The following is a 12,208-nucleotide window of genomic DNA, read 5'->3' on the forward strand; positions in this document are numbered from 1 at the left end:
ATATATGATACAATATCATTAACTGTTCATTGAATGGAACACTAAAATACAACGACAAATTTATTCAATTAAAAAATCCCATAAATCCAACATCTTTAAGCTTTTATGCTAATAATATAAATGTAAAAACTTTTGGTGTATTGTGTTAACTACTTTGAATTAAGATACCCAAAAGTGTTTAAGTAATGATATGATTTTTTTTCTTTTTTTACAATTTTTACTTTTGTACTAAAGGTTTTCTTAAATGACCGATTTAGCACCAAACTCATTAAAAAAATATTTCTTAAATTGGTAACATAATAGAAAGCACTTCATAGTATAGCTATTAGTAGTTAAAATATTTAAGTAACCAAGTATTATTTTGATTTTATTTATCGAAAACATTAAAACACCTTGATATTTTTAAGATAAGAGTTTTTAAAATTGTTGAAGAATAACATTTTTAATTTTTTGGTGACGTTGAATAACGTGTATTAAAGTATAAGTATAAAATAGAGATAAAGATATACTTGTAAAAATCATATTAACAATTATTGTATGATTCTACAATTTAATGATTTCAAACCTGTGTGCTGTCATTAATATTTACAAAAAGTATAATTCCTCTGAGACTATCGATTGTTAGTTAAAATATGGGATTTACTAATCTCATGTAGTCATAATTTTATATGGTCTGAGTACAGAGTATATGAATTCTTATCAACGATACTGTAACTACAGAAACAGTTTACCTCAATAAAATAAATACAGATATACTTAAACAAATTTGTATAATTTTTTCAATTTATATCATTTTTCTACTTAATTATTCCAGTATTTAAATTCTATTTAAATAACAATTAAAAGAAACTATATTGTCTGTATTACATTCTATTAGTGTCAGTTTTATCACGTTAGATTCATCAAGTACTCTGTAATTATCGTCAATTCTACGATGTACCTACTCATTTTTAATGGATGTATGTTAAGTCACTTAATAATTGATGTTTATTGAATGAATTCATTATAGCTGTAAAATGTCTTACAATAATTATCACCACGGATTTTTTAATATCTTCATTTGATTATCATACAATTGTCTTGCAGTAAGTGCACTACACAGTATAATACGGTTAAAGTAACCATTAAAATATCAATAAAATTGACAACATATATTGGATAAAAAAAATTCGAATAAAAAATACTAAAATACTAATTAATTTAAGTATTACAATAATTCTATCTTGTATAGATTTTACTCTTGGACTAAAGGGGTTTCTCAAACAACTGATTTAATTAATTAATTCGTCCAAATTAAATTTTTTAACCCAAAAGTCATGATTTTTTAAGAATAAAATCACACTTAAGCTTACAGTATTTATATTGTCTACAAATAGTGTTGTTGGATATTCACAGTGAATGTATAGTATTTATGAATTGATGTCAATTATTGTAAAATTAAAAGTTCTCAAATTTCCTGAAATAAAAATGCACATTCAAAATTTAGAATAATATAATTTAAATTTAAATAAAGTAATTTCACAATTTTTAAAATAATTTAATATTACGAATAATAATTACAATTAACAGTATGTAAATGATAAAACCAAACTTATAATACTTTAAACGAAATTTTAAAATGAACAGAAAAAAAGTTCTTAAAATTATTTTTTTTAATCCTCAAACTATTTAGTTAAATTTACGAAGGATTTATTTAAAATTTCAATAAATAAAAATATGTTTATTAAATTAAACAAACAATAAAATTGAGTGGCTTAAAAATAAATAATGTTCGTAATATTTGTTTATAACCGTCGTTACTACAGTAATTAATATACAATTAAAACATTATTTTATAAAACTTCAAATTATTAAGGATATATTAATGTTATTAAATCAAAAAAATGAATTAAGTTGAGTGGTTTCAATAAAAATAATTATTGTGATATCTGTAGTTGCTACAGTAAAAAATACACAATTATAACACTATTCGAATAACTTATTTTAATTTTTAATAATTTGACTGAAATTTAGAATTAAAAAAAAGTATCTTTAACATAATTAATATATTTTTTTTTTGTAAATTCATTTTACATTCTTCTGCAATAAACCGTTATTTTATAAAGAAGACTATTTTCACCAAGAACCATAATTAAGATGAAACAATTCTACAAGTAAAATTTCAATCAGTTATTAATAGTCTTGAGATATGTGAATATTTCAAACGTTGCTGGTAAATTAAGTCAATCACATTACATTTTATTCATTTTAATTATAAGGTAACTTACAGAATAAACATTTTAAAAATATTATACACAAATTCGGAAAAGTTCCTATATTAGGAATATTCGAATCGTCTATTCATGAGTGAACAAACTATTTAACTTAAATGAATTTTGCTTACAGTCATATTAGTTACTTATAGATATTAGTAATTCAAATGAAATCATGAATAGTACATATTAATTACAATTATACGAATGGTTTCATTAATCTTCTAATTCATTTATTTATTAAATTTATTTCAAACTTAATTTTTTGAAATTCTACTTAAAAGCTTTATAATATAATATATAGTTTTTTTTTTTTTAATATAAGTTTGCTTTTAAGTTTTCTCTGTAGCTTGTCCAGCCATCGGGATCGTCCCCAAGGCTGCGAAAGGGGAACGTCCTGTAGATATGCAGGATAGCCTCAAAATAAGCTGTCACCAATTTGTTGGCTCGGACGAATAAGCGGTCACGGACAAGGGTAATGTCGGTTAGCTTGGTCAACCATCAACATCTTGGAGGACATGGACTATGAACCCCCGCTGTTCATGATGAAGCACTTAATTAAGTGACTTTTGATACAGCGCGGTAATCGAACAAAAAACAATGGATATGTATAGAATATGAAGGATTCATATTCAATCAAAGTCATTGCAAGTCAAAGAATTACATTTAAAGTAACGATTATATTAATACTAAAAGATTAGTCAAATTAACTTAATTTTTTTTTATTACACAGAGTTCTCATAATTCCAATAAAAGTTTTTCGAAAGCAGTCCCTCCAAAAAATGTTCTCAAAAAATACTGGGATAAATGGTACAAATTATTCACAAAATATGATCGAGGCATTAAATTGAATCCCAAGAGTTTTTACTCAGTTTGTCCAGATATATTGAGTTACCATATCGCTCACTCAACATTGCAAGGGAAATGTTGCAATGGACCTTTTTTGTGGAGCTGATAGAAACATTATTCAACTAGCCAAATTCTACACCAAAGGTAAACAGGATTACAATAATTTTATTTTTGTATCTAATCATTAATGCCATAATTTAAGTACCCACATAGCATATGTTAATTTTAAAGGTTTATTAATGTTAGAAAAATATATATATATTTGACATAAATACCACAAAAATGTTTTTACTCAACATTACTTTTTCAAAAATAACTTTGATTAAGAACTGTGCTGGTAATTTCTGAATCAATTTCAGTAAACATTTTTCATTGGTTTAATCAGTCTATAGAGTTTATTAGTATTATTTTATAAATAAAAAATTGTATTCAATTTCGTTATTTTTCAGAAATTTTTATTGATATTTGATACGACAACAATTAATTATTTTTAATATTTATTTTGTACTTAAATATTAGTTTTCAACTAGATTTAAGTTTTTTGAATCTCTTTTATCTTATTTTTATTTTCCCATTATAATTTTATCTTTTTTAGTGTTTTTATTTTTTTTTATTGTATTTATTTTAATTAATTGTATAATCCGAATATATAATTTTTTCCTATTACATGTATCGTCATATGAATATGTCAGCAATGTTCTTCAGTAAAAAAATTTAATTTATCTCTATGAAACTTAAAATATTATTTTATACCAATATATGTGTTATAAATTAAAAAAATATACACTTTAATAATATTCGTAAAATAAAAAGAGGTTACTCTGTATTTAAAGTTGTGTGATAGAAGGGTGACGAGGGAAAAATCACCCAGAACAATGACTTTTAGTATTTTATTTCCTTTTTGCTTTCCAAATTATTATTTTATGATTAAGAAAATATATATTTTAATAAATAACTGATACTTTCAGTTATCTAAGTATGAAAATAGTAAAAACTTATAAAGAAAATAATTTATAAATAATACTATCAATGAAAATGGTTTTTTTGATCAACTAAAATTGATTTGAGTAGTATTATAAAGATTGAAAAAAAAAAAAAAGTATGAGTAAATATTACATTATATCTGTTGAATCCTGAAAAGAGGACGCAATTACTCATTACATTTTTTAGTGCTAAAAAAATGATTAAAAACGTACGATTACAAAATCGTACGATTTAAAATTGTATTAATATTATTGGTATCATATTATTAAAAATATATACCAAGTCTCCTCAAAGTTCTGAATCTTATCTACAATGGAAATATCTGACTAGCTACAAAGGATGTTTGAACTAATTCAGTGATTATTGTCTTAAGTTACGCAGAAAAATCTATTCTTCACATAAAAAGACAACAATCTGTGTCTTTAATACTGTATAAAACAACCAATTATTTCAAGTTCAATGACTAAAATAAAACACCTTCGTTAATATATGAAACTTTAAAAAACCTATGCCACATATAGACAACATCACTCAAAAAGAGACAATCTAATATAAAGGAAAAATGAAAAATGAGACGTGTCAACAACTTTCAGACAATGCACTAATCTGTAATAAACTGTAAATATAAAAAAATATTTTTTTAAATGCTACTTTCTCAAAAATACCATGCTTGAAGAAGTCATTATCTATTATTTACCTATCTGTTAATTCATGTTATATTTAAAAAAATTAAAAACAATTTTCTGGTATATTCTCACAATATAATGTACCATCACTGACTGTTCAAGACACTCAATTACTATAATAAATTTAGGAAATCACTCCTCAAAAAAAACACTTAAAGAAAAAGAACCGTCATAGTGGTCGATGTCTTTTGATAATGACATATGTTTTATATGTTATATCGCATAGTAATTAAAATATTAATTTATGATTAAATTATGTTTTAGTTATTTAATATATTATTAGTAATATGTATATTTGTCTCGTCGTAGAGTTCATCTCCGGAAACGATAGTTACAGGTGCGAGATTGGACCTATACTGCCGAATTAGCTTGTTTCCTATTTGTTTTTGTTATTATGTTTATTTCAACGTTGTTGTTTTGTTTTTATCATTATCACAGTTTTTGTTATTGTCATTTTGTTATTTTTGTTTTTCATTAAAAATAAAAAAAAAAAATTTGTGCTGGGTTTTTACGTATCAAAGAAATGATAATATTAAGTCAAACAATCTTTGAAAACTATATTTTCCCAATTTGATTCTATCTTTATATACTGTTATCTGATAAATCAATACAGTTACCTTTAATCATAAGTGAAATACAAAGAAAATTGTATAAAAAAAATTTTTTGAGAGAGCTTTTTTAACTAATTAGTTTTATTTTCTCATTGGAAGCTGGCCAATAAGCCCTCAAAACTGCACATGATTTTGGTGATAATCAAGAAGAAGAATGTTAAACAATAAAATAGAAATTTTGATTCCAACTGATCAGGAAGGACTTTGGATGCAAATTTTAATTTTTCTAAAAAACGCCTCATAGCTCTTTACATAATTATATTGAAATAATTATTTATTTATTTTTTTTTTATTGAATGAAACAATTAAAAAGAAAATAATTTACTGAACTAAATAAAGAATAAAATCTTTCAATTGAAACGTGAAAATTAATTTAAATTTAAATAATCCTGTAGACTTTTAAATCTGACAATTTTTTTGCATTGATTGTAAGTAAAACAAAATTTATTTAAATAAAACACAAATGATATTACTGTGTTATTATATAGTCCTCTTCCCGCAAAAAGAATTTATAGTTATTGAACTACCTTCAATATACTTAATTTAATTATTATTAATTCTCACCTAATTTAATTAAAAATTACTATTTACCAAAAAAACGATTTTCTTTTAATATAAGTAGATTGATTAATTATGCCTCACGCAATATATTCAAAAATATATAATAATATATGATTTTTTTCTTTTTAAAAACTCGTATAACTCTACATAATATAAATTAAAGACAAAAATTAGTTTTACCTTTCAACAGATATTCACTTTAGCTTTTTGTATGACAACAAATATATTTATTTCGTTCGCATCATAGAAAATTATTTTATTAAATAATAATTGTTAATAACAACTTTTGTATGTTTGGAGTTATTAAAACTTAAAAATGATGGCTGCAGGTTAGACACGGATGTATTTATTTTTATTATTGAGCATTGTTTGCCGTGCTACACATTTAGATATAAAAGTAATAATATCTATATTTATTATAGATTTTATAATATTAAAAAAAATAATAGTTTAAATGTTGTTATTGACCCGTCACTTTTTAAATTAGATAATTTACAATTATTATAACTAATTCAATTTGTACGTTTCAATATAAAAATTCAAGATGATATAGATTTAAGTAATAGGCAAGGGAAGGTAGGTCTAGATTTAAAAAATAAATTAAGCATATATTAAATATGCTTAAAATTGTTTAGTTGTATAGGCCTATACAATTTTGAGAAGAAAATTGATAACATTTTTTGTATTTTTAAAGGTATTGTGTTAGGCGTAGTTAATGATTACCGTAAAAGTAAAATGAACGTATTATATTGGAGGATAAAAATATATGTGAAATAGTATTAAAGTGATATGTAGGAGAATATTATTTGCAATTCACATGCGGATATGATATCTTTTATCATACTGTTGTACTTAATATAGATATTCTTTTAGACGTTAATATTTCATCTGTGATCCATGCTTATTGTAAAAAGTATCGATACGTGATTTAGATAATGTCACGAAAGTAGAAATGGGGCCCAACTATGTCCGGCCTGTGTTTAGTTATTAAAAATTCAGAAAACGATCGGTTCTTCTGCTATCGTTATAAGCTCGAGTACGTATGACTAGAGCGTTCATTCAGTTGCCACCACGTCCATCATGCATTGTCTATCAACCGTGTTTTGCTGCGCGCTGTCGCTGATCGTTGCTACCCAGGTAAAAAACTGAACATAAATTCACACATTTACTCTGTACAACTTTATTAACTACGTATATCACTTTATGATTTTGTTTCATTATATTGAAAGAAGTTTTCTGTAAAATTATATTTTTGAACAGGCTACAGAAACACTATTAGAATTTGGTGGTCAATTGTTGAAAGACTGTGGTACCAATTGGTCATGCGTCAGACCAAGGCTGTTGAAGTATGTAAGCGAATCAGCACTTCAGGATGAATTTAGGCTTACACCTGACATTAGCTTAAAACGAACTCATGTCAGTCCAGACTACGAAGAAACCGCTAACCAGGTAAACAATATTGAAGTGTACTATATTACTGAGTTTGCATATCTGTTTTATTTTACTTAAGATTCCCAATGGAGGAGAATATAAAGAAGCCGTCAAAAATAGTGCAACTCTTCGTATGTTAGATCAAGTTGATGATTACCTAAGCACTCACGAATTAAAAGTTAACTTACCCGAAGAACTTGGATCAACAATAGGAGATATCAAAGTTCCATTAGTTGAAGGACAAGTTGTTCAAGAAGGTCGAAGTAAGTTTTCATATAATTATTTAACATATCTATTTAAACATAATCAACTTATTTTATTTAACAATATCTATTAAGTATAAATAAATAATAAATAATTTTATAAGTAAAAATTATATTAATTTTAAGTAAAAATACTATTCAACTAGACTTTTGTTTAAATTAATAATAAATTTACACAAATACAATTTAAAAAAAAATTTTTCTTATATTATATATTTTGGTTTATTTATGATCATTAGGCCGGCATTTTGTACGGAAGGTCGTCATACCATTCCTTTTGGGTCTTAAATTCAAAGCAACAGTGGTAGTTCCTATTGCTATTGCTATTATTGCTCTCAAAACATGGAAGGCCCTTACCTTAGGTCTGCTATCATTGGTACTATCTGCTGCTATGGTCATCTACAGGTTTACTAAACCCAAAGTGGTTGGTGTTGAAATTCTACACTATCCATCTCCAGTCCATGCTCATCATCATGATGTATACGCCCACGCCAGAGCATACAGTGCTCAACAACCAGCAGAACAATCATAGATACTGGCTGTAAAGTTTTGATATTATCTATTCAGACGAAAGAAGTGCTGTTATTTATTTGTATTATTTAGTATTGCGATAATAAAAATGAAGTATTTATTTATTTATTAAAATTGATTATTAAAATGAAAAATTGTCTTCATTAATTATATTGATGTAAATAAAATATCTACAAAATCCTTATCAAAAATAATAATTTTAGATTAATATCCATGTCAAAAACACACTGCAATCCTCATTAAATTTAATAAAATTTACAATATTGGCATAAAACATTTCTGAAAAATCCGATAAGTTCAAGGCTACATTCGTATATAGAAAATATTTACATCTTAGGCTAATTAATTATGTAAATAAGTAACTACTATGTAATATTAGTTTTAAAAAGGAGATCTATATAGTAATCGAGAACATGTCGTGCTATAAAATTATAGATCAAAAATATTTTGTAGGTCCGTTTTAACAAATGACTTTATGATTATGAAATTTAATTTGAGTTTAATATAATTAAGTGATTTTGCTACTTGCCAGTTAGAAATGTCTTCATATAACGAAAATTTCAATTAAAAATGGGCATTTCATAAGACAATTGCACAAAATTGTTTTTATAGTAATTAAAAATAGTTAACTGACAGTTATATAAGTCGCCAAAAAATTAGAGTCCATATTTATATGCATTAATAAGGTTCAAAGTAATATAAAAATGCGCATAAAAAACCTTGAGAAATGCATTAAATATAATGTTATTAAAACGAATAAAATATAAGTATTTAAAAAAAATTAATCCCTCAACTATTATTAGTAAAAACGTTCAACCTGTAGTATTTAATTCTAGTTCACCATTATAGTGCTATATTTTTTCGAATTTAATAAATGATAAATTCAACATGTCTCAAAAAATTTATATTTAGGATTACCATTGAGACAAAAAAAATGAGAATATTCAACGCACTATATTTAATATATTTGATTGATAATATATTATAAAATGTAATTTTTTTAAAAAACTGTCTTACTTCATAAAATTAGGTGAAAAACTCATATTAAGGTATTTTAATTGGCTGTAAAACAAATCTATGATATTTACAGAGAGAGTCTCGAAGAAATTACAAATCCTATAATTATTTCACAATTATTTTTTTAACAATTTTTGTTTACTAAGCCATCGTTTAAAGCATATTTTTGATTATTTATCATTAAAAGGAAAATAATAAAAAAGTACATTTTTATTTTTATATTTTCATAATGGCCATTTTAATCCTATTTTTTACAAAAACTTTGATGATTCAATAACACCTTTAAGATAAGTTCTTATTGAATTTTAAGTATTTTAATACATAAAGTTGGTATGTAATATAAGTGATTAATATTGGTACAGTTGTATGTGTATTAATGAATAAAGCATTTATAGTTTTTAATAGCTGACATCGAGAAAGTAAAAACGCTTTGTTTTATAAATGAAATCATAGTTTTGTATTATACATATAGTTTATACTATAATGAAGATGTAGGTATGTATGACAATCGTGATAATATGACACAGTCATATTTTCACTGTTCAATATTCTAAACAGTAGAATTGAAATTGGCCTACTGTATTAGTTTTCAATAAGTAATTCAGTTTTTAAATTCTCCCACTATTTTCGGTGTTCATTTTAGTGAATTATAAAACCAAAAATAAATTTATATTATTATATTAATCTCATTATTTATTGACATTAGGATAAAAATTTGAATAATATTATTTCGATATGAATTATGATGATTTAAAATAAAAATATTAATCCGATATTTCATTTTACTTTTTAATTTATATGTATCTATTTTTAATTGTACATGTACAGAATACTAATAAAGATTGAATCAATAAGTGAAAAGTTCCATGTTACACCTAGTGACCTTACTTTTAACTCAATTAACACTTTTCGTTACTTTAGTTATTAAATGTTTGTTATTACATTATAATATATATGTATTTTTTTATTCATTTAAAAAAAAATGAATTAAAAAAAATATTAAAAAAAAAAACCCAGCACAGGGGGGTCGCGGCACAGTGGTGACGTGGCATAGTTGGATCAAGTATAATGATATCTGACAGTGATTAAAATCACTATAAAAAAAAAACGCTTCGATGCAAATCTTTAGATAGTGTTTAATTTTAAAAAATTGGTGGATTATTCCAAAAGCTTCATAAACTGCTAGTTCCTTATTAATATCCTGATTAAGATAAAGTATGTCGAATGAAAAAGGGATTATTAAAAAATAGTATTTCCCATAAAAAAATTATATTGATNGATGCAAATCTTTAGATAGTGTTTAATTTTAAAAAATTGATGGATTATTCCAAAAGCTTCATAAACTGCTAGTTCCTTATTAATATCCTGATTAAGATAAAGTATGTCGAATGAAAAAAGGAATTATTAAAAAATAGTATTTCCCATAAAAAAATTATATTGATCAATACACTTTACAATAAGTTATAGCATTATAAAGTTAAAAATGTAAAAAATAAAATTGAGAATTTTCACACAATAATAGCATTTGGTAGCCATTTTCACCGTGAAGACAAAATAAAGTCCGAAATTTTTTTTTTACATAATAAAGTAGATTACATTAGCTTTCATTTAATATATATATAAAAGTGTCAGACCTTCCGAAACACTTTCAAAAGTTAAGTTGAAAAAATTAATTTTTTGTAAAAAAGTTGTCATTTCAAATCTCCCCCTGTGGGCAGGTAAAAAGTAAGATTTATAAAATAAATATACCAAATGATAGGTAATGACATCATACATCTATAAAAAAAAGAATTATATTTATATGTTTATTTTTAAAAAGTTATGGCAATTTTAAGTAAAAAAATTTTAAAAATTTTGAAAATTAGCGATTTTTAAAATTGTAATTTTTTAAGGGATTTCCCCCATTTACGGGGAACGAGGGAAATTTTTTCAATATTGGAAGGTAATATCTTTGACAAAATACAATTTATGATCTTTTTACGTATCATTGAAAGAAATCGTTTCGGTGAGAGCTGAGAAAAAGTGGTAACAGACACAAAAAAAAAAAACACATCATAGTAAAACCAATACCTTCTCAGCTTTGCATCGAAGCTAAAAAAATATGAAACATTAGTTTATGCTAATTTTAATATACAAAATAATAGTTAAAAGAGTTCAACTTTTTCTATGAAAATTACAGTTATTATTCTGTGTATATATCTAGTAAATACTTGTAACTAAACGAATAAACATTTAGTGAACCTAAATTTAAAAAGTTTGTCTAAATATAGTGTGATCTATTTACAGAACGTCTCAGACCTAACTGACAACACTTATTACTATTGATACAATTAATCTGTTCAAAGTTTTTTTTATAATTATTAGCTTCTTAAAATACGATAAAAGCATATTTATCACTAAAATAAAAAAAAAATGTTTTATTTGTTAAAAATTTCAAAATAGCTATTTTTTTCCCTTTTTTATTACAAAAAATTCTATTTTATGATAAGTACTCATTGATTTACGAACATTTTAATACATAGTATGGATAGATAGTGAGAAAGGATGCAGTTCGTACTAGTGTTCGTATACTCCGCCTGCGTTTTATCTTATACATTAACTATCTTTTTACAATTTTTTTATTTAAATTATTTATAATTTAAATTTGTAATAGTTACTCATAGTCTAGCATATTAAATATTTGAAAATACAGAGCAATTGACTAACTACGTCTTAAGTAATATCTTCTAAAATACATAATAATATACTATTTTTTCTTTTGAAAAGCTTATGAACTCTACATATTATTACTTAAAGAAAAAAAATAGCTCTACCCTACTTTTAACACTTCAATAGATGTCTACTTTAGCTTTTTTAATAATAATATGTATACATATTTGGCTCATACAATAAAAAATAAGATTAAATATATATAAATATTAAACATAGATTAAAAGGTAAGATAGTCTCTATTTGCTTTAGTATTTTTATTAATGCTTTTTATACATGATTTTTTTATGCTGCATTATATATTGATTGTGGAG

The 12,208-nt window shown here is 24.2% G+C and overlaps 1 protein-coding gene across 1 annotated transcript; it reads left to right on the forward strand.

The window, feature by feature from the left end:
* The first annotated feature begins 6,950 nt into the window (after positions 1 to 6,950).
* Positions 6,951 to 8,302, forward strand: LOC126900248 (uncharacterized). The gene is made up of 4 exons (XM_050675828.1): positions 6,951 to 7,080; positions 7,204 to 7,392; positions 7,454 to 7,637; positions 7,877 to 8,302. The coding sequence occupies exons 1-4, from the start codon at positions 7,024 to 7,026 to the stop codon at positions 8,167 to 8,169; spliced, it is 723 nt and encodes a 240-aa protein (XP_050531785.1). The 5' UTR covers positions 6,951 to 7,023; the 3' UTR covers positions 8,170 to 8,302.
* Positions 8,303 to 12,208: the final 3,906 nt, after the last annotated feature.

This window comes from Daktulosphaira vitifoliae, unplaced genomic scaffold (genome assembly GCF_025091365.1).
Source record: "Daktulosphaira vitifoliae isolate Bord-2020 unplaced genomic scaffold, ASM2509136v1 Scaffold_3, whole genome shotgun sequence".
Lineage (NCBI taxonomy): Eukaryota > Metazoa > Arthropoda > Insecta > Hemiptera > Phylloxeridae > Daktulosphaira > Daktulosphaira vitifoliae.

Coding starts and splice junctions, on each gene's coding strand:
- LOC126900248 (XM_050675828.1), top strand. CDS start 7,024: ATGCATTGTCTATCAACCGTGTTTTGCTGCGCGCTGTCGCTGATCGTT. Junction 7,393..7,453: donor ACGAAGAAACCGCTAACCAG/GTAAACAATATT, acceptor ATTTTACTTAAG/ATTCCCAATGGAGGAGAATA. Junction 7,638..7,876: donor AGTTGTTCAAGAAGGTCGAA/GTAAGTTTTCAT, acceptor TATGATCATTAG/GCCGGCATTTTGTACGGAAG.